Below are 22,817 nucleotides of genomic sequence, written 5' to 3' on the forward strand. Positions count from 1 at the left end.
CCACCAAGGAGCCACTGACCCCAACTGTGCTCCCCTCAGTTAATTGGTCATATGCCATCTGAGAGGTGGTTCCATTGATTGCCCTAAGGCTCCCTTCTGTTGAGGCTCGAGTCTGGGATTCAGGCCGAATGCTTCGAAGGGGCCGACTGCTACTGTCCCGGGGGGTTTCCCAGCTGCAGGGTTCAGGAGCCCAGAGGCCCGTTTTGCGGTTTGATGGAGAAGCTTTCCGTCTCAAAAGGACGGGGGAACTAGTCCGGGCTTTGCTGGTGCTTCGGCTCTGCGCGTGGCCCCCGTTGGTCACTCATGGTCTGACGGTGAGTGTCCTTTGCTCCGGCCTTGGGGTCGGCCCAATTCCGATTCTAAAATGGTTCTGCAGTTCTTTTCTGCTTGTAATTCTCTCTTTCCTCCTTCCTGTCGCCTAGCTTCTCTCTTGGTCTCGGAGGCTCCTGGGTTCCCGGCTCTCTGGGGCTCTACTCCGGGCTTCGGTGTATGGGCAGTTTGTGGCCGGGGAGACCACGGCCGAGGTGCAGGACTCTGTGCAGAGGCTCCAGGGACTGGGGCTGCGGCCCCTGCTGGCTGTGCCCATTGAGGAGGAGCCGGGGACGGATCGGGGAGGGTGAGAACGTGGATCCGGGGAGGGGGAAACGGAGGGTGGGGCTGGACAGTAAAAGCTGCAGGGGGGGGGGGGCAGCAGGATCCTGACAACTCAGCGTCTCTTTCTGGTCTGCAGAGAAGCCTGGTACGAGGGCAACCTCCACGCCATGCTGCACTGTGTGGACCTGTCCTGCGGGCCCCCGGACTCCCCGCAATCCCAGCCAGTGCTCATGCAGCTCAAAGTGACCGCCCTGACCAGTGCCCTCCTCTGTGTAAGAGAGCTGAGATGGGGAGGGGGTCCTGGGCCTAAAGCCGACTCCCTGAACCATGTGCCCCCTTGCTCATTTCAGAAGGAACTGACGCTCAGGCTCGGGGAGCCCCACACCGCCAAGGAGCTGAGTCCCGAAAGGCTAGCTGCCGCCATGGAGAGCGGTGAGGTGAGCGTCTCCAAGCACCCGTTGGCCCCCAGCGCTTGGGGACATCTCCCTGAAGCCCCCGAACCTGAGCTCTGCTCTCCCTCAGGACCTCGGGATTTCCAGTCTCAGTTCTGAGCAGAACCAGCATCTCGGAGCCTCCCTGAACCGCTTCCACCGCATCGCTCAGGTAGCCTCGAGCCTCAGTCCCAAGATCCGAGCTCGGGCCCAGTCCTCCTCCCACCCGTGGCCTCCTCCCGGCCCGGCCCCTCCTGACCGCCCCGCACTCTCCCCCTCCACAGTACGCCCGGAGCCGGGGGGTGCGGCTGCTGGTGGACGCCGAGTACACGTCTCTGAACCCGGCCCTGTCCCTGTTCGTCTCCTCCCTGGCCCAGCGCTGGAACTGCCCGGAGGCGGCGGGCGGGGATGGGACCCCCTGGGTGTGGAACACCTACCAGGCCTATCTGCAGGTAGTTCCGGGAGCCACGGAGGAGCGGGGGTGGTGGGAGCCGGCGGGGGTCCGGTGGGAGCGGGCGGGGACCTCACGCCTTCTCCGCCCCCCAGGACACGCACGAGCGGCTGACCCAGGCAGCGGAGGAGGCAGCGCGCAAAGGCCTGGGCTTTGGGGTGAAGTTGGTCCGCGGCGCCTACCTGGAGAGCGAGCGGGCGCTGGCCCGGCAGAGGGGGGCGGCGGACCCCACCCAGCCCGACTACGAGGCCACCAGCCGAAGGTAGGGGGGACGGAAGGGGGGGGATTTGGGAGGGCGGCGCCCCCGGGGAAGGGCCCGGCTCTGCCGGCGGCTCCCGTGTCTCCCTCTCCCTCTTCCCCTTCTCCCAGTTACAGCCGCTGCCTGGAGCTGATGCTGGGACACGTTGGCCGCCGGGGCTCACGGTGTCAGCTCATGGTCGCTTCCCACAATGAAGAGTCTGTGCATCAGGCGGTCAAAAGGTAAAGTGGGGGGTGGGGGGGGCCGGGAGTGTCCCCACGGAGGGGACAAGAGCAAAGACGAGGGGCTTGGAGACTCCGACACTGGGGGGGGGGGGAGGCTGCAGAGGTGACCATTTCAATCCCCTTATTTCAAGGGGGAGAGAACTGGTCCAAGATGCTTCAAGGATCCCCAAGCTTTCTGGGAGGAAGTGGCAGATCTAAAGATTAGGCTGATCTCTCCATCACATCAAGAGAGAGATCTAGGATTCAGGGAAAATGGGTGCAGCTCTTCTGGCCCGTGGGCGCCTTCCTCACCCGACTGCATCGGGATATTCGGTGTAAGGGAAGGAAGCTGGACTGACCTGGCTCAGGGGCCACAGACATTCCTAGAGCTGGCAAGCCACAATTACGTCATTGAACCTCCCCAGTCTCAGTTTGCTCATCTGTAAAACGGGTACAATCTGTTGTCCTTACCCCAAAAGGTTGTTGTAAGGCTCAAATGAGATCCTGTGGCTCTTTTGTTAATATTTTTGGGACTTGACTTTTCTGTAACTGAGTCTCAGTCGGCCCAGCCAATGTGATTGGTACCTGTCAGTGCATGGCTCCGTACTGGGCGCTGGAGAGTCAAAGACAACAATGAACTAGTCTCTGCCAGCGAGGGGCGCGTGTTCTTGGGGGGCATAAAACACGTTCACAGATGGAACACAAAAGCCAGAGGGGGAAGAGAGAATGGGGAAGTGAGGGCAGCGAGAAAAGCTCGTACAGACTAGGGAGGCGAGGCAGGCCTTGGGGACCGGCCCGGGTGGGCGAGTCGAGCTGGAGAGGCGCGGTAAGAGAGAAAGCTCGGTGACGTCCGGGGCTGGATGGTGGGAGGGACAACCCCCCCACCTTGCCCGCAGGAGTGCTCTCCCTCTCCCAGAGCGTGTGCCCAGGGGAACGAGGCAGGCCCACGCTAAGCCGTGTCCCCGGTGCCCAGCAGAGCCCCCACAGTGTTTATTGGAGGATATTAACCTTGCTCTCCAATGCCACAGGATGTCTGACCTGGGCATTCCCCCGGACGGGCCCGTGTGCTTCGGACAGTTGCTGGGCATGTGCGACCACGTCTCCCTTGCCCTGGGTATGTGTTCCTGGCACCCACCAGCCTGTTCTCCACCCCCGAGATAGGCAAGATTCCCAAGGGGGGAGCGGCTTTTTCCCTGAACCGCTCGTGGTGGGTGGGAGAGTGAGGGCCAGGGCAGAGGGGAGGCCAGGGAAGGAAGCAGTCCTGCCCCAACCCTATGTCTCCTCTCCCCAGGGCAGGCCGGCTACGCCATCTACAAGTCCATCCCCTACGGCTCTCTGGACGAGGTGATTCCCTACCTGTTGCGCAGGGCCCAGGAGAACCGGAGTGTGCTTCAGGGGGCCAGGAGAGAGCAGGGTCTGCTGAGCCAGGAACTCCTCCGACGGCTGTCTCGCAGCCCTTAGGGCGTCGCCCCGCGTTTCCACCTCATCTCTGGCCTCTCCTCTCCTCACCCCAACATCTGACATTAAAGATCCCTAAGAAAACCCTCAGCCTCCGTCTACAGCTGGGGCCAGGAAATGCCCTTCACTCGCTGCTGCCTCTGGACCTCGGTCCCTTCCTCTACAACATGGGGGGCTGGGCAAGACCCTGAGGGGGGTCTGCCCCCCCTTTGTGGGAGTAGACGCTGGGAAGCTACCTTGGTTTCTGAGACCTGTGAGGTGTCCCAGGGCAGGGTTTCAAGGCCAGGGTCTTTGCGCCTTCATCGGCAGAACGGGCAGAGGTCTGAGGGGTGTCTGGGGTTCGTGGCTCTAGGCAGCTCCCAGCGGCCCACTCTGGGGTCTCTGGCTGAGGAAAGCCTGGAGGGGTCTGGAGAACGCTAAGGGGACAGCGGCTTCTCAGAACTGAGTGTCGAGAATGCGGGGTACAGCTCCATCTCCGAGACCCTTTCTCAGGGGTTTCTCTCTAGAGGAGGGAGCTGGAAGGTCTCCTGTTCTGTGCCATCCTTGAGGGCTAGCTGATGGAGGCTGAGGGGGGGGGTCCTCCAGGGAGTCAACCAGGGAAAGGATCACTCCATGGAGTCTCCATAAGGAGACCCCCAATGGGATCCCTCTCTCTAGTCTTTGGGAAGAAGCTTACAGGGCAGAAGTTGAGGAATGGATCCCTCTACTGAAGTCCTGAATGAGGGAGCAGCTCAGGTGGTCTATCTGGATCTGTGGGTTCTCTCACTGGAGGGGAGGCACGTTCTCTGGGGGAGATTTAGGGGACCCTGGGAGAACTGAAGAGGCTCAGGGGGAAGCAAAGAGAACTCCCTATGGAGTGTTTGGGGAGGATGTCCCAGGGGATAGAATCCCTTGGGGTCTTTGAAGAAGCTAAGGGGAGAATTGCTCAAGAGAGGGGAGTGCCAGTCTGTGGAGTTTTGGAGGGGATGTCTTTTGGTTTACAAGCTGAGGGGAATCCCTCAGTTTGTGGGGTCTCTGGGAGGGTAGAAAGGGTCTCGATCTATGGAATCTGTGTGGGGTGAGAGGAATCCCTGTTTGTACTCTCCAGAGGATTGGGTATCCACAATCTAGATCTGGGAGGATCCTTTTTAGAGATTTATTCCACAGGGGGATGGGGAGGTGGGGAGTGTGTATGGGGTGGGGGGCTGGGGAGCCTGAAATAAAGTCCTTAAGTTTGGGAGATCTCTGGGAAGGGACTCTTGGTCTGTAAGATCTGAGGAGAATAGGTTTCTGTATGAGGTCTGGAAAGTTACCCTTGGTTTCTAGGGTGGGTAAGGGGGGGACTTCCTGTCTGTTAAGGGGGTCCTTTGGTCTCTGGAGTGGGATAGGAGTGACCCTTGGCTTATGGGATCTGAGGATCTATGGGGTTTGAGGAAGGAATCAATCTATGGCACATGAGGAAATCTCTGACTCAGAGCTGAGTGGGAGGTGGTCCCTCCATCAATGAGTCCCTTTCTGAGGTCCTAGCATGGGAAGAAGGAGGGTTCCCAAGTTTAAAGGTCCCTGGAGGTCCGAAGTTTAGAGAGTTGGGGGAGTTCAGGCTGTGAGATGTGAGGGTACCTGCCTCAGGGATGAAGTGAGTAGGTCCTACAGTATGTAAAGTGAGGTTAAGGGGGGTGTCTCAGTCTGTAGGGGGCCCCTGGTCTCCAGGGTGTGCATGATCTGTGAGGAGGGTCCTGAGCCTATGGGTTGGGGTGAAGGTAAATCCCTTAGTCTGTGGGGTAAGGTGAGGGGGGTCTCTAGCATCTAGGAAGGAGTAATTTCTAGCATAGAGGGGGGTCCTTTGGTCTGTGGGATGAGGAGGATCCCTCAGTCTGTGAGAAAGGATACTGCGGGTCTCCAAGTTAAGGTGTATGGGACCTTCATTCTGTGGAAGCCCGGAGGAAGGTAACCTTTTTTAGGTGGGATAAGAGATCTTTCCAATCTATAGGGTCTGTGGAAGGCTCCCTCAACCTGGGTGGGTGGAGGAAAGCATGGGGAACGTCCCTGAAGTCTGTGGGGTGAGGGGACTTCCTCAGTCTGTGGTTTGGGGGAGGGAGTTCTGGGTCTCTACGTTAGGGTGAGAGGAGTACCCCTTACTTATAAGGTCAAATGAAAGTGTCAGTTTTTGAGGTCTGTGGGGGAGGTGTTCCTCAGTCCGAGATGGGAGTCCCTTAGTCTGGGGAATTAATCAAGTCCCTGACTATGGAGCAAGGTGGAAGGGACCCTCAGTCTCTAGGAGAATGAGAGCCCTTAAGTCTCTAGGAACGATCCTTCAGTCTCTAGAGAGGGAAAATGAGGTGGATATCTCAGTCTATAAAGAAGGTGAAGGGGATCCCTTAGCATCTAGGGAAAAGAAAGAGGGGTCCCTCAGTATCATGGGGTGAGGGGAATCCTTATGTCTCTGGTGGGGTGAGAAGGGGTACCTCCGTCTTTAGGAGGACGAGAACAGTCCCTTATTTGGGAGGGATCTCTCAGGTGCTGGGAGTTGAGGGGGACCTTCAGTCTTTACAAGGGAGAGGGGGGATCCCAGTCTCCAAGAAACAAAAGAAGCCTCTCAAGTCTCTACGGGGATGAGGGGACTCAGTCTCTGAGAGATAAGGGAAATTCCCCAGTCTCTAAGGGGGAAGAGGGAGGGTTCTTTCAGTCTTTGGGCAACAGAGGGGGTATCTCCAGTTTCTGAGGAAGGTCTTTTGAGAGGGTGAAGGGCGTCTTCCAGTCTCTACACAATGGGAGGTCTCATTGCTAAGGAGGGTGAGGGGATCTCGCCAGGCTCTAAGGAGGTGAAGGGGGTTTCTCAGTCTCCAGGAGGATGAGGGCGGCCCTCCAGTGTCTGAGGGGGTGAGGAAGGTCCATCCGTCTCTGAAGGTCTGAGGGAGACCCACTTTCTCAGCTGGGTGAAGGCGTCTCTCAGTCTCTATGGGGCGGGTGAGGGGGAATCCCTCCAGTCTCTGAGGGAGTGTGTGTGAAGGGGCCCTTCCAGTCTCTAAGGGGGTGAGGGAGCGCTCTCAGTCTCTAATGGGTGTGAGGGGGAATCCTCCAGTCTCAAGGGGTCCCTTCAGTTTCTACAACAGAGGTGAGGGGGGCCTCTCAGTCTCTAAAAAGGGTAGAGGGGATCCCTTTAATCTCCCCGGAGGAGGGATGTTCATCTAAATCTCTAACGGACATGGGAGGGGTCTTTTCAGTCTCTGGGGGTGAAGGAAATCTCCAAGGGGGGTGAGAGAGGTCTCAGTCTTTAAGGTGGGGTGAGGTATGGGGGTGAGGGAGACCTCAGACTTTAAGGGGGTGTGGGGATCTCTAAGGGGAAGATGAAAGGTTTCCAAGGGGAATTTAGGGGGGTCCTCAGATCTTTAAGGAGGGGATGAGGGGGTCCTCTCAGGTCTCTAGGAAGCTATAGGCCGAGGAGGAGGTTCTGTCTCTGTCCACCGCGGCTCCGGCGCGTCTGACGTCACTAACGGTCCTCAACGACCCCGGGTCCCCTCGACAGCCCCACCACGTTTCCCCGGCTTCTAGGCTCACAAGCCGCTCCCACTGGGCAGGCGCAGTGCGCGTGTGGGGGAGGGGAGGGCGAGGCGAGCCACGGCGACATCGTGCGCATGCGCCCCCTCTTCTCCCGCCCGCCGCCCTTGACAACGAGCCCAGTCCCCAAACCCAGGTCGGGGCGGTGCCCAAACGGCCGCCCTTCGAGGCTGCTTCCCCCCACATCTCCCCCTACGTCTGTCCCTCTTCCTCGATCCTCCCCCCACTGCCCTCCCCCCAGTTTTTGTGATCCCTCTACTTGAGTGTCCCTCCCCACACCCCGTCCCCTCCTCTCCTTCCCAGAGCCCCTCTTGGGAAACCCCCAGACCCCTCCCCTCTGACCCGCCGCTCCCGGATCCCCTCAGACCCCTCCCCCTTCCAAATCTCCCCTAGGACCTCCACCCTGTCCCTGCTCCTCCTCCGTCCCGCCCGCCCGAATCCCTCTAAGCTCTTTCCTTAATTTCTCCGTGCCCCTCCCACCCCCTGCAGACCCCTCCCTCCATCCCGAGATCCCTCCCCTTACCTCTTTACCTGCCCCATCGACTCTTCCTAGCTCCCCCCCTTTCCCTCCCAGTGACGCCCCGAGCCTCTGTGAACGCACGCTCCCCATGGGCCTTCTGCCCTCCCCCTGTCAGGCTCTCCCGCGTGTCCCTGGCCCGGCCCTGGGCTGACCAGTGGGCAGCCCCTCATGCCCACACTGCCCCCTCACTGCCCCGTGGAGCTGGGCTCCGTCAGTGAGCGGGACAGCCCCCTGGCCCAGCTGCACCAGCTGGCCATCGTGGGCGGCCCCTGCTGGCGGCTGGCCAGGGTCCTGAAAAAAGGTGACCCGCCTGGGGGAGGGCTGGGCCTGGCGGGGGCGGCGGGGAGGCGCCGGGCAGGTCCTGAGGCTCCCCGCCCCTCTTGCGCCTCCCAGGGGTCCAGGTGGATGGGGAAAACTCCCTGGGTCAGACCGGCCTCTTCCTGTCGGCGCTGCTGGGCCGCGCGGGCGCCGTCCGGCTTCTCCTCCGTTTTGGAGCCGACCCCAACCAGTGAGTGGGCGGGGCCCCGGCGCCCCCTCCCCCCAGCCGAGCCCCCTTGGCTCCTCCCCCCCCCCCCCCCCCCCGTGGGACTCCCGGTGACTGGGCTCCCTCTGCCCGTCTCTGCTCCGCAGCCGCTGCTTGGATGGAAGCACCCCGGTGCACGCGGGAGCTTTCTCCGGCCACTGCCAGGTCTTCCTCTGGCTGCTGGAGGCGGGGGGAGACCTGAGGCTGCACGACCAGCAGGGCTGGACCGCGGGGGACTGGGCGCAGCAGGCTGGGGCCGAGAGCTGGCAAGTGAGCAGGGCGCGGGGCCCCACGGGAGACGGGCGGGAGGGCCGCGAGCTGCCTCCGCGGCGGGGCCCGTCACTGACGGGGAGGCTCCAGCCGGGACTCCCCGGGGAAGGGCGGCGGGGACAGCCCCCACGCTTGAGCTGCAGAGGGTGGCCCTGGGGCGGCCGGAGACCCCGCCCTGGCCCGGGGGCGTGCCCAAGGGCGGCAAAGGTGGCTCCGGGTGCTGTGGCAGGGGCCTTTCCCGGGGCGCCCCCCAAAGCTGCTCCATCCCACCCCCTGTTGTAGGTCTTGGAGCTGCTTCGGGAATGCCGAGCCCGAATGTCCCTGCTGGCCCAGGGGGGCGAGACGGCGCTGGCTTCGTCCTTGGGGGAGCTGTGGGGGCTCCGGGCCGGCTCTCTGGGAAACCTGCACCTGGCCCTGTCCTCGCAGCTCCTGCCTCAGGCCGAAGGGTAATGGCCCATGCTGCTCACTCCTTCCCTTCCTTGCCCGGACCCTTCTCCCGTGGCCCTGCTGGGCGCTGACCTCCCCCCCACCCCCAGGTCACTGTGGCCCAACCGGATCCAGCGGTCGCCCCAGGTGCCCGGGCTGGGATTTGGCCAGGTAGGCGGGGGTGCCTGTGGCTGGGGCGGGGGGCGGGCGCCTCCGGGACCTGCTGAGAGCGTCTCTCCCCCCCAAAGCTGAGCAGCCTGAGACCTCTCGGCCTGACGTCGGGGGTTCCCCTGGTTGATCCTGAGGAGCTGCTGCCAGCTCAGGGGGAGCCCGACCGGACCTACGAGTGCGGCGCCCACACCATTATGGTCAAGTGAGAGAGCAGGGAAGGGCCTCGGGGGCCTGTCCATCCAGCGCCAACTCCAGTGACCCCCCCCCAGTGACCCCAACCCCAGTGACCCCCACCCCAATGACCCCAACCCCAGTGACCTCCGCCCCAGTGACCCCCGCCCCAATGACCCCAACCCCAGTGACCCCCACCCCAGTGACTCCCACCCCAGTGACCCCCGCCCCAGTGACCCCAACCCCAGTAACCCCTGCCCCAGTGACTCCCACCCCAGTGACCCCCGCCCCAATGACCCTAACCCCAGTGACCCCCGCCCCAGTGACCCCCACCCCAGTGACCCCCGCCCCAGTGACCCCCGCCCCAGTGACCCCACAGGACCCCACTCCCAGCCCTCCCTGCTGGCCCCCTCTCCCGGGGCCCCCCCTCACTCTTCGATTTTGGTCTTTTACCCTAAAGTCTCTTGTGGAGGGGACACCCGGTGACTGTTCGGAAATTGAAGCCGGCCCCCGCCCGGGCCCTCCCGGACCTGCTGCTGTCTGACCTGAAGCACTGCAGGTACCTCCTGCTGGGAGCCGGCCTGCAGCGCCGCCCCCATCCTCCAGGGGGCCTGTTGGGCACCTGCCCCCTCCCCCCGCCCCGGGCACCGCACTCAGGGCTGGCGCCCACCAGGAGCCTTCCCCGCCCTCGAGCAGCTTCTTCCCGCTCCATGGAGCCTCCAAGGGACCCGCAGAGGGAAAGCCCCCAGGAGAGGGGGGGCTGGCGCCCACCAGGAGCTTCCCCTGTCTCCACAGCCTCCTCCATCACCCCAACTTGCTGCTGCTCATGGCCCTGAGCCCCTCCCCCGACCTGGCCGGCCTGTGCCTCCTGTTTGAGCCCATCCAGGAGGGCTCCCTGCACCGGGTGCTGCACTCCCCCGGGGTGAGCTGGCCGGCCGGGCCAGAAAGGGGCGGGGCGGGGGGGAGGGGAGGGAGGATGGAGGAGCCGGCCTCAAGGGTGAGGGGACAGACCCTCCTCCTCAACCTGGCTCAGAGTGGGGGCGGGGGGGGGGCTGCGGCCCTGGTCCCCGCTCCTCTGGAGACAGGATGGGATGCTGAGGCACCCGGAGGGGGAGAGGCCGTGGCGGGGTCACTGACCGTGCCCACTGCCTTCTCTCCCACTAGGATGCGGCGGGCCCCAGATTGCCCCCTGGATTCCCCCCGGGACAGCTGCTGTTACAGGTGCTGGAGGCCCTGCTCTTCCTCCAAGGCCAGGCCCGGGCCCACGGGGGCCTCAGCTCCCACGCCGTCCAGCTGGTCCGACCAGGGCTGGCCAAAGTCAGCAACCTGGAGCACGGACGGTCCCTGCCCCGGCCCCAGTGAGTGAGCCCAGGGGCCCAGCTGTGCTCTGCCCTGCCCCCCCCGGCCCTGTCCCCTCCGGCACTGCCCCCCCCAGCCCTGTCCCCCACCCTGCCCCCCCCGGCCCTGCCCCCCCCGGCCCTGCCCCCTCCGGCCCTGTCCCCCCCACCCTGCCCCCCCCAGCCCTGCCCCCCCCGGCCCTGCCCCCTCTGGCCCTGCCCCCCCGCCCTGCTCCCCCCGCCCTGCCCCCCTGCCCTGCTCCCCCCGGCCCTGCCCCCCCGCCCTGCTCCCCCCGGCCCTGCCCCCCCCTCCCTGCCTGCCCCCTCCGCCCTGCCCCCCCCGGCCCTGCCCCCCCGCCCTGCCCCCCCGCCCTGCCCCCCCCGGCCCTACCCCCTCCGGCCCTGCCCCCCCCTCCCTGCCTGCCCCCTCCGCCCTGCCCCCCCGCCCTGCCCCCCCCAGCCCTGCCCCCCCGCCCTCCTCCCCCCGCCCTGCCCCCTCTGGCCCTGCCCCCTCCGGCCCTGCCCCCCCGCCCTGCTCCCCCCAGCCCTGCCCCCCAGCCCTGCTCCCCACCTCCCCCCTTACTCTCCCCCTGGGCTCTGCAGGCCAGAGCGAGCAGTTCCGTGGGGGGGCCCAAGGCCAGGGCCGCCTCCCCCCCCTGAGCTGTACCCCTGGCTGCCGCTGGAGCTGATTCGGGGGGACTCGCCCACCCCGACGTCGGACTTGTACAGCTTCTGCATCTTGACCCAAGAGGTCTTTACCGGTTGGTGCCCCCCACTGTCCTCCTGCCCCGACCCCCGCGCTCTGCCTGCCGGCCGCCCCTAACCGCCGCTCACTTTCCCTCCCGCCCCCTCCCACCGTGCTGCAGGGAGCCTTCCCTGGGCTGGGCAAGAAGGCCTGCAGGTCAAGGCGAAGCTGGAGTCCGGGGAGGGCCCGGCCCTCGCTCCCCAGGTTCCCCCGACCTACCAAGCCCTGGTCAAGGCGGGCCTGAGGGTGCGGCCCCGAGACCGGAAGGGCAGCCTGCAGGACGCCCGCTACAAGCTCAGGGTGGCCTTGGCTCAGGTACCGCCCGGGGGGGGGGGGGGGGCGAGGCTGGGAGGGGAGCCAGGCGGCCGTGACAGGGCTGTCGGTCCCCAGGAGTCCACGCTCAGAGAAGCCTCCATGGGCACTGTGGGCAGCCCCTCCTCCGAGCTAAAGACCCCACCGCCGCCTCCCGGGAAGGAAGGCGACCACTCTCCTTGCCCTCCCCACGCGGAGCAGCTGCCGGAGCTGGATCCCAAGGTCACCAGCACACCCAGGCCTCCGTCCCCCAAGATGGCCCCCAACCCCAACCCGTCGGAGGTAATGGGGGTGCCGGTGGGAGGGAGACGGGGGGACCGGGCCGGGGCCACTGAGAGAGGAGGCTCTGGGTCCCTCCGATGCCTCCCTAGACCTTGAAGTCCCCCGAGAGCGGCGGGGCCTGGGGGAACGCCTGGAGCCCCCCGGCCTTGGACTCGGGAAGCAGCCTGACCCTGGGCAGCAGCCTCAGCCTGAGCTCCCAGCCTGAAACGGCCTCGGCGGAGAAGAGGAAGCCGGCCAGTCCGGAGGTAGGGAGGGCCCCGGCCCCCACCTGCCTCCCCCCCCCCCCGGCCCCCACCTGCCCCCGTTCCCCCCCCGGCCCCCACCTGCCCCCCCGCCCCTTCCTCGGGCTCCCCGCTGACACAGCCCCTTCCCCCTCTCAGCAGAGGCCGGCCCTGCTGACCAGCCTGAGGGAGTCGGCCTCCCTGCTGGGCCAGGCCCAGGGCTCCCTGGAGAGACTGGAGAGGAGGTTCTCGGCCCGGATCCGGGCCCTGCAGGATCTGCTGGGAGATGGCCCCGAGGCCTCGGCGGCCCCCTCCACCTGCCCCCAGAGTGAGTCGGCCGAGGGCCCCCCCTCCCCGCTCCTGCCTGTCAGTCATCGAGCCCCGCCCCCATGCCCCCCTCACCTCTTCCCCCCGCTCCCCAGGTGCCCGAAGTTTTCAGGAGTGCATTGACCTGGCGGCCCAGGCCCGGCGACTGGACAGACAGGAAGGGAGGACGCAGGTAGGGAGTGGGGGAGGGGGGGCAGGCAGGGAGTGGGGGAGGGGGGCCCAGGCAGGGAGTGGGGGAGGGGGGGCAGGCAGGGAGTGGGGGAGGGGGGGCAGGCAGGGTGGCATTTTGAGGCGCCCGAGTCCAGCAGCCATTAAGCGGGGCGTGTGGGGGCCCACTGGCCACACAAGATGACCGAGAAAAAGTGGCTACTCTTGGGAGCTGCCCTTAGGAGGCGCACTGTGGGTGTTTGACTAGCATGAAGCACCTACTGTGTGCCAGGTCGTGCCCCCTTCCTTCCCAGGTCCTGGTCCCTGAGCTATCCAAAGAGAGCCCCTTCACCAGCCTGCAAAAGTAAGCTCCCCTTCCTTCCACTTTCCCGACCTGCTCCATCCAAGCATTTCCAACTTGCTTTGGGGTCTCCCTCCTGACCCTGACCTCGTTTCCCCACCCCCAGGCTAGACCTGCTAGAGGAGATCATCACAGAGCTACAAGGTGAGGTGGGGGATGGTGATGGTGTGGGTGTGGGTGAGGGGCCCACTCCCCACCCCTAACGGGGTTTGTCTGGCTCTGCCGTCGTGACCCCTCCCACTCTGCCCCTCAGGAACCCCCAAACCAAGGAGCTGAGTGTGGATCGCCCGGCCAAGTCGAGCTGGTGTCTGTCGGCCACCTGACCCCAACCCAATAAAGCTTCCCCCGCCCGCCACCTTCTCCCTGCCTCTGACTCTGTCGCGATAATAGCACCAGACAAGGCTCCCTCTTGGTTTTCACTTTTATTTGTTAATGTTAAAATCTGCTTTTGGGCCGGGGCCGGGGCTGGGCGGGACTCTCAGACACGCGCACACGCACACCCCCAGAGCCCTCCTGGGCACACATTCGCAGCTGCACGTGGGGGGGGGAGGGCATGCTGGGGGACGCTGGGGCTTGGGGGAGATGAAGTTCATCTTGTCCCAATTAGTGCAAGAAACCCCAGACGTGTTGGGGGGGGGGGCAGAAAAACTACGACAGGTCAGGAGATCGGAGATCACATCAGAACCAGTTTACAAAGTTAGAAACTTGAGTAGGGAAAAAATTACAAAATGGATTCGAATTGGGGATGGGGGCCCCAGGGCCAGTGATGGCAGGAGGGTCCGTGGTCATCAGCAGGCACACCCAGCTAGGGCCCCAAAGCTTCCCATTCAACATTTTACAAAAAGGCGAGGGGATCTCCAGCCTCAGCAGTAGCTGTGAGTCTGGCCCTTGGCATGGAGGGTCCAGCTTGGGGGCGGGAGGTAGGAGGGTGGGGGGCCAGCCCCCTCTCCGTGTCCATCGCCGACATTTCCATATGGGACCCCGCGAGGAGCCTGGGTGGGGGTCCTGTAGAGGAGGAGGGGATCCGGAGGGCCCCAAGGTCGAGGAGGCCGGGGCCCCCAAGGTGAGCGCTGCTTGTGAGGGAGGCGAGGGGCTGGGGGGCCGGGGTCCGAGCGACTTCGGGGGTGGGCGGGAGGGGAGGAAGAACAAGAGGAGGAGGTAGGGGAGGGCCCTCCCCCACCTAGGGGCAAGTTGACGTAGACGGGTTCCAGGTGGGCCGGACGTCGCCGGGATTCTTGGGGGTGGTAGCAGAGGCGGCCGTGTTGGGAAAAAGGCTGCAAGGCCGGGGGGTAGGGGTGAGGAGGGGGGGGAGGGTAGCAGAAGAGGAAATCGGGAGGACCCTGGGGCGGGGAAGCAGTGAGTCCCTCGGGGGCCTGGTGGAAGGGGGCCCAAGGCCGAGGCAGGCCCGGATAGGGAGGGCCCTCGGCCCCACTGATCTCATAGTACAGGCTTTCCCCCTTGTCGGGGGGCAGCGTGGGACCGCGGGGAGTCCTCCGGCTGGGGGGCTGGGGGCTGGGCCTGTAGGGAGGAGCAGCGAGGGAGTGCAGAGGGGGCTTGGGGGGACCAGGGAAGGGCGAGGGGCGCTCCTTGGGGTTGGGAGAGGTCACAGCAGCAGAGAAGGAGGCGGGCACCTGCGGAGGAGGAGGAGGAGGCGTTGAGGGCCGGCCGACACCTCCCGGGGGTGCGAATGCGAGCACAGCTTTTGGGGGGCTGGCCGGGGCCTTTCGTGCTCACTCACCTGGGCAGGACCTCGTCGTTCCCTCCGTGGGGGGCCAGAGACATGGGGGCGCAAAAGGCCGCCGTCGCTCTGCTGCCGCTGCAGGGAGGCCGGGGGCCCCAGGGCTTGGGGACTGGAGCTCCCCATGGAGTAGAGGGGCCCAGAGCCCCCCGTCCCTGGGCCTTCCCCACCGGCTTCCAGGGACAGGGAACGTCGGAAAGGGGAGCGAGGGATGGGGGGGACTGTGCCCCCCAGCTCCTGCTGGCGCTGACGCTGGGCCGCCCTCTGAGCCCGCTCAGCCAAAGCGAGGGCCATCAAGCGGGCCGGATTCTTGGGGGGTGGAGGAGGGGCCCCTCCGGGCCGGAGGAGAGACAGGGGCACAGGTGGCCCGGGGCCTGCACGGGGGAGACCACACGGGCCTGGTCAGGAGTGTGGCAGCAGACACAGGTGGGGGCGGGGCGCGGGGGGAGGTGGGAGCCCGGGGGGTGGGGGGTGGAAAGGAGGGACCCCGGGGGGTGGGGAGGGAAGATTACTCACTCAGTGACCCCTGCAGGTCTCTCTGGCAGGTCAGGGACAGCTTGCTCCGGATCTCCCTCTGGCAGCTGTCGCTCAGCTCACTCTCGGCACTGCGCAGCAGGAGGGGGATGAGCTGGGGAGCCGGGGTGGCAGGCGGAGGGGAAGGCGTGGCAGGGGCACCGCCCCCCAGCAGCTCGAGCACCGCGGGGGGCACAGAAACGGCCACCGGCTCCGAGATGTCCAGGGCGGTGGGCGGGGCGGGGCTGGCTGGGCCCCGGGGAGAGCGAGGGGGGGGGGTGGCTTTATGGAAGAACGAGCCCGCGGGGGCTGGGGGGGCAGGACTGGCGGGAGGGGCGGGGTCCCCAGGGGTGGGGCTGCTGCAGCGGAAGGTGAGGGGATCGAAGTCGAGGCCCCTCAGCCCCTCCAGGCACCGTGGGGGGCTAAAGTCCAGGTCATCCCCATCGTCCAGCCAGGCCGAAACCCGGTGGGGGGGGGAGCCCACCAGCTCCCCGCTGCCCACGGACGAGGTGCTGGTGGAGGAGGACGATGACGAGCTGGAAGAGAGGCTGTCGCAGGAGCCGGCCGGGCCCGGAGCCACGGGGAAGGCGTCGCTGCTGGAGCGGGGCCGGCGCAGCCGGTGGAGCCTCTGCAGGCCTGCGGGGGGAGGCGGGGGGCTGCTGGCCCCTGGCGGACCACAGACCTCCCTCCTCCCCTCCAACTCTCCCAAGTCTGCCCACGTGGAGACTCCCCACGGGGCTCCTTGTCCGACGAGGGCCCCAGACAGAAGCCGGCTCCAGGAGCGGAGGGCCCATCTCTGGGTGCCCACTGCCCCCGATCCTCCCGGAGCGCACCCCGTCTCCCTGTACCCCCGCACTGGCACACTTAAAATCAGTGCTCTGGAGTCAGCCCGGGGGTCCGGGTTCGAAGCCCTCGTCGCCACTCTCGCCATCCCACCGGACACCTGTTCCAGGCTCTCTGTGGCCCTTCCGTCTGGCTCCCAGCTCCCCCTCCCGCTCTCCCTGGCACCCCTCCCTACTCCGCTGGGCCCAGAGCAGGCGGCTGCCCCACCCCCCTCCCCGGAGCCCGGGCCCGGGGGATCCTCACCGGCTCCGCTGGTCTGGGACGACAGCGACTCCTCGCTCTTGGCCGCCCGCAGCGGGGCTGCTTCCACTGGACCACCTAGGAGTCAGCAAGAGCCAGGAGGAGAGTGTTGGGAAGCCCACCCCATCCCCACCCCGTCTCGGGCTCAGGCTTCTCGCTCACCTGGGGGCGGCTGGGACCCCTGGCCAGCTGCACGCCAGGGCAAGGGCTTCTTCCGGACCGAGGAGGGGCCTCTTCCCAGGGCAAAGAAGGTCTTCCAGCTGCTGCCCCCCGGTTTCCTGCGCTTCTCCCCAAAGATGCCCTTCCTCCTACACGGCACAGGGGGGTGAGATGGGCCGGCCTCGGGTCAGGGCCCCTGCCCTCCTCCCCCCGTCCCGGGGTCACTCACTGGTCTTCAGGTGAAGGAGGAGCCTTGGCCCCCTGTGCGGACAGCCGACCCTGGGACCGAGCCTGAGCCTCCTCCAGGGAGAGGAGGCGGGTGGAGGGTCCGCCGCCCACAAGGGACTTGGGCCTGGAGAGGAGACAGCGACCTGGGGGGAGGACGGTGGGAAAGTCCATCAGTTGAGCCAGCCATCCCAGGGGCCCTGCAGGCAAAGCCAAGCGCAGCCCCCCTCCCCCCTTCCCCCCGGGAGTCCTGGCAGGCCAAGCCCCCGGCCAGGGATCAGCAAGGCAGGGACCCTGGGGTGGGGGGAGTGGGAGCGGGGGGCCGGGGACATCGGGGGAGGGGGAGGGCATCAGCGACAGGCGAGGAGGAGGCAGAGGCGGCAGCAGCTGCAGGAGGAAAGCCGCTTCAGTTACCTCGGGAGGGCCCGGCCGATGATCCATGTCCCGCAGGGGTCCGGGGTTTGTGGGGCGGGGGTGGGAAGGAGAGAAGGGGACGTGGCGGGGGTTTCTTGGGAAAAGGTCATCTCTAAAATGGGGGGAGAGGGTCTTCAAAGCCAAGGGAGCTGGGAATCCCAGTCGTATACCATCGATCCTATCGGCAGCCCCCCTCCCCCCCAGTTTCCCCTGGTCCCAAGGGGGCCCCGAGGGAGCTAAGGGAGGGTGGTGGAGATGCAGCGTCCGGGACCAGTGGGGGATCCTGAGTCGAGGAGCTGAAATGAGAAGGAGGCTGGGGAAGGGGGAAGGGGGCCGGGTTCTTGGGGTCCCGGGCCGAGCTGGAGGCTGGCAGAGATCGTGGGGCCCGCCCCGCCCCCAGCCCGCGGCCTCCATCTCCCCGAGCGCCCGGGAAGCCGGCGTACCTGCAGGATCCAGGCCCGCCGAGGCGAACGTGTCGCTGAATAAAACGTCCACGTGGCTGAGCAGGAACTCCACGACCACGGACTGGACCCGGACCTCGCGGAAGGCCGCGGCGCCGCCCAGGCCCACCGACTCCAGCTCCATCGACCTGTGGGCACCAGGAGGCGGGGCTCAGGGCGGCCGCAGATGCAGCTCAGGCAGGGGGGGGGACTCGCGGCGGGGGGACCCGCCTCCCGGGGCTGGGGCGCACTCACCGGAGCAGGTTGGGGGCCCACACGATGGCCAGGTTGCGGGCGTGCATGCTGGTGTTGGCGCTGTGCTGAGCCATGCGGGAGAGGTGGCGCAGCAGGTACTCCAGGGTCCTGGGGGGGGAGCAGGCGCACTCACTGACCCCCGCCGCGCCGAGCCCTCCCCACTCCCCACCCGGCCCCGCCCCAGCCGGCTCTGGCCCCGCCCCAGCCCGTCCGGCCCCGCCCCGGCCCCGCCCCAGCCCGTCCGGCCCCGCCCCAGCCGGCTCTGGCCCCGCCCCTGCCCGCCCTCGCATACCGGTAATGAGGCGGGGGCAGCTGCTGGATGACATCGTGAACCCGGACCAGCCGCTCCTCCTCCCCGGGCACGGACATGGCCTCCTGGGGGAACAGGGCCCGAGTGAGCGCGGACCGGGCCGGGGCCTCGGGCCGCAGGATCCCCATGCGACCCCTTCCCACTTACGCTGAATTTCCCGTAGAGCTGGTAGGTGAGCAGGGGGTTGGGCAGCTCTCGGAAGTAGAGCTTGCAGAGGGAAGAGACGCTGTGGATGTCCTGGAGGAAGGCCGGTCCGCGCAGCTCGGGGATCCGCTCGCTGTCAAACTCGTGCCTGAGGGCCGCGGGGGGAGAAGCTGGGACCTCCCCAGGCCCGGCCCCCCCCCTTCAGCCTCTCCCCGCCCAGCCTTCGGCCTCCTGACCTCAGTTTCTGGATGTTGGAAGAAACGCCCGAGAGGCGGTAGATCCCGTCCACAACCCCGTGGGCCTCGATGAACTCTGAGCAGCAGCGCAGGACTTGGGGAACTACAAGGGGGAGGGCAGAAGGGAGCACCATCAGGTGCGGGGGATGGGGAATAGACAAGGGGTTGGGGAGGACAGAGCCAGGTAGAGAGGGATGCCCCATGGGGGGTGGGGGAACCTCCAGGAGGGCCGTGTGTTCATTTCTAAGATAGTGACAGCTTTAGCTGAGATCTGCATTCAAATCCTGCCTCTGGCCTTGGCTAGTGACCATGAGGCATATCACCGAGCCTCAGTTTTCCCATCTGTAAAGTGGGGGTCATGCTTCACGAGATTACCAAAAACAGCCAACGCGACACTGTCAAGTGCTTTGGGTGACAGAACTAACAGGGTGGGACCCCCGGAGTCGGGAGGGCCGGGAACTCACCGTCTTGGCCGGAGTTGCTGAGATGCTCTCCAAGGTCGCAGCCGAAGACGCGCTGCCGAAGGATGCCCCGCTGCCTTAGCCGCTGCCGGGACGGGCGGGAGCGAATGAAAGAACGCAGGAGGCCCGCGAGCTTTCCTCGGGGCCGGGGCACTGCTCAGCGGGGGTGGCGGCGGGAGAGAAAGAGGGGATTCAATGTCAGGGAGAGCCACGGCCATCGAGGGCGGGGGGTCTGGGGTGGGGCCCAGGGGATGGCAGCCCCACTTGTTACCTGCTGTTAGAGAGGGAGGGCCCTCCCTTAGGGGAGCCGGGATGCCGGATGTGGGGCCGTCGGGATCTGTGGGGGAAACCAGCAGCGATGGCTCCAGGTCCCACCCCTCCCCCACCCTCTCCCTGGCACTGCCCGCTCCTGGTTACCAGCTTTGACCCCCAGGCCCGGTCGTTCAGTGAACAGTTCCACACACTCACTGGGGAAGAAACCGACCTGAGGGAAAGGGCCAAAAGCCAAAGGTCAGATGGTCCTACCATCCCTCAGGGTCCATACCCTCCCCTACCCCTTTTCTACCTGGAATCCATGTTTCCCACGCCACCAGCTTCGGTCCTCAGTGGGCGGCATGTCAATCACAGAGACGATGTCACCAACCTGAGAATGGGGAGCAGTGGGAGTCAGGGGGGGGGCAATGTTCTGAGCAAGCCCTGCAGCCCCTTCCCCTAAAACATCACCTCAAAGGACAGTTCATCCGGGGCCTGGGCCGTGTACCGTTTGACCACGTGCGCCGCAGCCACCGCGGGGACGTTCAGGGAGGCCTCCTCGCTGAGCAGCAGCCGCCGGCCATGGTTATCCAGCTGGGAAGGAGCAGGAGGTGGAGGCGGGGACCCTCACACGGCCTCGCTCCCCTCCTCCCGCTCCATGTGGCCCTTCTGCCCCCCCCCTCCCCCCGATTTCCCAAGCTGCGTCTGACCCACACCCTGGCTCCTTCTCCCCTTTCCTGCCTCCGGCCCTTCCCACAGCCCACTCTACTTCCTTCCCCGCTCCTACTCTCTCCCTCCCTCCCTTTCTCTCTCCCCTCTTCTCTTCTTCCCTTTCCCCTCTCATCTATCCCTCCTTTCCCTCTTCTTCTTCTAAACGCCCCCACCTCCCACCCCTACCTCCATCCAGGTGAGCACAGGGCCACAGTTGAGGTTGCTGTCCACCAGCCCAGAGAGGGTCTCGAGATACTCGAGGAGCAGGGGCACCAGGAGCTGCGTGGGGACGAAAGAGGCCTGGGGATGAGGTGGAGCCAAGGAGTCCCCCCTTCCCACCATTGCTCCCTGGGGCAGGGGGCGGGGGCTCTACCTGGCTCCGGGAGCCCTCTGGAGCCGGGGGCAGCTCTGGGAGGCGAGAGAAGCGCCGGTCAAAGATGCAGCGGTGCAGGTGGCTATCCAGGGAGCGGAAATCTTCATAGCTTCGCAGAACAGGCCAGGACCGGCCCTGGGGGAAACGGGGGCAAGCAGGGACCAGTGACACTGTGGACCTTCGGCTGGAGAAGGTTCAAGGGCCAGAAGCTGGGATGAATTGGGGGCAAAGCTAGTTACTGATCGGTCGGGGTAGGGTCTCACCTGACAGGTCACCTGGACCCCAAACACCAGCTCATTATCACTAGGGAGATTGGAGCCTTCGCGATCTGGAGACAACAGCAGCTGAAAGGGGAAATCAAGGCCCCAGGGCCCAGGACTCGTGGGCCTTCCAACCCCGCCCTCACCCCAATGCCTGAAGCCGGACAGACACCTCACAAAAAGGGACAGAGCAGGCAGGGGGGAAAGGGGCTGCTGGTGGGGGAGAGTAGAGGGATGGGGGTCAGCTTGGGGACACCTCATGCTGCCATGGCCAGAGAGGGGGGACCTTAAGTACCTGAATGTGGCCAAAATCGACGTTCTCATAGTGGAAATGGGCACAGTCAGCCAGCCGGGGAAAAGGGCCCCGAGGGGCAGAGACCCTAGGGGTGCAAGTGACAAGTCACCCGGAGCGTCGGGGCTCAGGCCCTGAAGCTGCATTTAGAGCCGTGATCTCCTCCAGAATCGGGGAGACCTTGCAGAGCTCAGGAGGTGCCCTCACTCCGACAATCCCAAGCAGCGCCCACCACTTCCTACCTCTTGCCAGGTTTCCCTTTCACGTTGGAGCCCCCCGAAGGGGGTAGGGGCTGCACCGGCCCCTCCCCCGGACCATCCAGGTTATCTGTGCTTCTGGCCTGTGGGAAGAGAATGAGGCCTGAGGAAGTCTCCCCCGGAGATCTCCGGGCCCCAGGGCTATCACCAAGTGGCCGCAGTACAAAGGGAAGTCCTCAGGCCTCTCGGGGGGCAGCGAGGGGACCCTCCGAGCAGGAGCCGGCCCTCTGCGACGAGATGCCGGGAACTGCTCAGCAGGGGCCCGGGAAGGAGGTGCTATTATCCTATTTACAGATGAGGAAACTGAGGCAGAAGCAGGTGTCAGAGGCAGGAGTGAGATTCGCACCCCAGGCCCTGCGCCATCCACTGCACCACTGGCTGCTCCATGAGATGGAACAGGAAGGGTTAAGAGGGGGAACACAGGAAAGGAGATGCTGCCCTACAAGCCCAAACAGGAGAATGTGTGGACAGAGCAGGGAAAATGAGGGGTCATAAGGAAAGGGGGGCAGAAAAGCCCAATCAGGAAGAGACAAGAGGGAGGGCTGGGCCCCGCCACAGCTGGAAGGCAAGGCTATGAGGGCACTGGAGACCCCCAGGGCAGAAGGGCTGCTCAGGGCCTGGGGCTGGGAGTGGGTGGGAATGTGCCGGCAGGCGGCCAAGCAGAACCAAGGCTGGGCTACGGGCAGGGTGGAGACCCTGGGGGGATGGAGATCTCAGAAAGGGGGGAGGGAGACCCCGGGAGGGAGAGATGGAAACTCCAGAAAGGGAGGATGGAGACCCAGGGAGGAGGCAACAGAGAACTCTAGGAGTGGGGGACGGAGACTATTAAGAGAGAACAGAAACCTTGGGAAGAAAAAATGGAGAGCCCAGGAGGAAAGGATGGAGACCTTGGTAGTGGAGGATGGAGGCTCCAGAAAGGGAGGATGAAGGATGGAGACCCTGGGAAGGGAGGATGGAGGCTCCAGAAAGGGAGGATGAAGGATGGAGACCCTGGTAGTGGAGGATGGAGACTATTAGAGGACAGAGACCCTGGGCAGGAAAGATGGGAGAACTTAGGAGGGATGGATGGAATCATTGGGGGAGGGGGGATGAAGACAATTGGAGGAGAGGAAGGATGCAGACCCTGTTAGGGAAGGCTGGAGACTTGGAGAGGATGGAGGTGGCCGGTGGGAAAGATGGGGACTCCAGGAGGGGAGGACAGACTATTAGAGGAGAGGAGGGAGCCTCCAGGAGGGGAAGATGGAGACCGTGGATAGGAAAGATGGAGATCCTGGAAGAGGAGGATGGAGACCGTGGTAAGGGAAGACGCCTCCACAGACTCTGGGAGGGGAGGGCGGAAACCCAGGGAGAGGAGAGCAGATACGCACTAAGGGGGGAGGAGGCCATGGGAGGAAAGGACGAAGACACGCTGAGGGAGGAGGACGCCCTGGGAGGAGGACGGAGGCCGCCGAGTCTCCGTGCCCCGCCCCGCCCCCACACCCGGCAGCTGGACACCGCCCCCGTCCCGCTCACCACCATGGCCAGTCGTGTCGCCACCACCGCTGCCGTCCCCCTGTCACTCCGGGCGGGCAAAGGGCCCGGAGGCAACAGGCCGCGCTCCTACTCCTCCTCAGGCCGGGGCCTCCTCCTCCGCTGCCTCCGCAGCCTCCGCCGCCGCCATGGCGACACAATGGGGAGAGGGGTGCGCGGGCCGAGGCCACGCCCCTAACGGCCCCAACGGCCGGGCGCGCGCGCGGAGGGCGGGGACTACGAAGGCGCCAACCAGCTAGAGGAGAGCTCAATTCTAGGCTCCGCCCCGCAGAACTTTCATTGGCCGGCGTTTCAACTGGCCCCGCCCTGAAGAGCCCGCCCCTCGGGAGCTGTCCGCCTGGGCTGTCAAACAAAGCAGCGCTTATGGAGGGGGCGGGTGGCCGAACCCCGAGGGGAGGGGAGTGCGGCCCTGGGAGCC

General features: G+C 65.6%; 3 protein-coding genes across 6 annotated transcripts; 2 read left to right on the top strand and 1 right to left on the bottom strand.

The window, feature by feature from the left end:
• The first annotated feature begins 55 nt into the window (after positions 1-55).
• Positions 56-3,480, top strand: PRODH2 (proline dehydrogenase 2). Its single transcript, XM_051988964.1, has 10 exons — positions 56-314; positions 423-616; positions 731-866; positions 945-1,031; positions 1,117-1,197; positions 1,310-1,477; positions 1,572-1,738; positions 1,846-1,956; positions 2,967-3,052; positions 3,230-3,480. Exons 1-10 carry the CDS (start codon positions 129-131, stop codon positions 3,397-3,399), a joined length of 1,386 nt encoding a protein of 461 aa, XP_051844924.1. The 5' UTR covers positions 56-128; the 3' UTR covers positions 3,400-3,480.
• Positions 3,481-6,951: 3,471 nt separating this feature from the next.
• LOC127556067 (inactive serine/threonine-protein kinase TEX14-like) lies at positions 6,952-13,106 on the top strand. Of its 3 annotated transcripts, none has more exons than XM_051988922.1 (18): positions 6,957-7,754; positions 7,847-7,961; positions 8,084-8,246; positions 8,529-8,692; positions 8,783-8,843; positions 8,921-9,045; positions 9,475-9,573; positions 9,810-9,936; positions 10,179-10,372; positions 10,955-11,112; positions 11,218-11,411; positions 11,487-11,690; positions 11,780-11,935; positions 12,074-12,239; positions 12,334-12,410; positions 12,700-12,749; positions 12,853-12,890; positions 13,000-13,106. In XM_051988922.1, the coding sequence occupies exons 1-18, from the start codon at positions 7,622-7,624 to the stop codon at positions 13,020-13,022; spliced, it is 2,247 nt and encodes a 748-aa protein (XP_051844882.1). In that variant the 5' UTR covers positions 6,957-7,621; the 3' UTR covers positions 13,023-13,106. The 3 variants fall into 3 exon arrangements, with proteins under 3 accessions (XP_051844883.1, XP_051844882.1, XP_051844881.1); XM_051988921.1 differs by having other exon boundaries at positions 6,958-7,754; positions 12,071-12,239; XM_051988923.1 differs by lacking the exon at positions 12,074-12,239 and having other exon boundaries at positions 6,952-7,754.
• Positions 13,107-13,153: 47 nt separating this feature from the next.
• ARHGAP33 (Rho GTPase activating protein 33) lies at positions 13,154-22,569 on the bottom strand. Of its 2 annotated transcripts, none has more exons than XM_051988917.1 (22): positions 22,382-22,569; positions 20,855-20,952; positions 20,616-20,700; positions 20,324-20,404; positions 20,061-20,195; positions 19,874-19,966; positions 19,448-19,570; positions 19,290-19,367; positions 19,142-19,208; positions 18,996-19,061; positions 18,728-18,877; positions 18,264-18,366; positions 18,031-18,175; positions 17,866-17,948; positions 17,574-17,681; positions 17,322-17,467; positions 16,469-16,610; positions 16,243-16,388; positions 16,084-16,149; positions 15,001-15,633; positions 14,485-14,858; positions 13,154-14,377 (listed from the first exon to the last, which is right to left on the bottom strand). In XM_051988917.1, the coding sequence occupies exons 1-22, from the start codon at positions 22,385-22,387 to the stop codon at positions 13,610-13,612; spliced, it is 3,696 nt and encodes a 1,231-aa protein (XP_051844877.1). In that variant the 5' UTR covers positions 22,388-22,569; the 3' UTR covers positions 13,154-13,609. The 2 variants fall into 2 exon arrangements, with proteins under 2 accessions (XP_051844877.1, XP_051844875.1); XM_051988915.1 differs by having other exon boundaries at positions 16,084-16,158.
• Between the last annotated feature and the right edge of the window lie 248 nt (positions 22,570-22,817).

Source organism: Antechinus flavipes, chromosome 3 (genome assembly GCF_016432865.1).
Source record: "Antechinus flavipes isolate AdamAnt ecotype Samford, QLD, Australia chromosome 3, AdamAnt_v2, whole genome shotgun sequence".
NCBI classification, from domain to species: domain Eukaryota; kingdom Metazoa; phylum Chordata; class Mammalia; order Dasyuromorphia; family Dasyuridae; genus Antechinus; species Antechinus flavipes.

Coding starts and splice junctions, on each gene's coding strand:
- LOC127556067 (XM_051988921.1), top strand. CDS start 7,622: ATGCCCACACTGCCCCCTCACTGCCCCGTGGAGCTGGGCTCCGTCAGT. Junction 11,412..11,486: donor TCAGGGTGGCCTTGGCTCAG/GTACCGCCCGGG, acceptor GTCGGTCCCCAG/GAGTCCACGCTCAGAGAAGC. Junction 12,750..12,852: donor CCCTTCACCAGCCTGCAAAA/GTAAGCTCCCCT, acceptor CCCCACCCCCAG/GCTAGACCTGCTAGAGGAGA.
- PRODH2 (XM_051988964.1), top strand. CDS start 129: ATGCTTCGAAGGGGCCGACTGCTACTGTCCCGGGGGGTTTCCCAGCTG. Junction 617..730: donor CCGGGGACGGATCGGGGAGG/GTGAGAACGTGG, acceptor TCTGGTCTGCAG/AGAAGCCTGGTACGAGGGCA. Junction 1,032..1,116: donor CCGCCATGGAGAGCGGTGAG/GTGAGCGTCTCC, acceptor GCTCTCCCTCAG/GACCTCGGGATTTCCAGTCT.
- ARHGAP33 (XM_051988915.1), bottom strand. Junction 17,949..18,030: donor AGCTCTACGGGAAATTCAGC/GTAAGTGGGAAG, acceptor CTGTTCCCCCAG/GAGGCCATGTCCGTGCCCGG. Junction 16,611..17,321: donor GGCGGGCCTGGATCCTGCAG/GTACGCCGGCTT, acceptor TCCTCCCCCCAG/GTCGCTGTCTCCTCTCCAGG.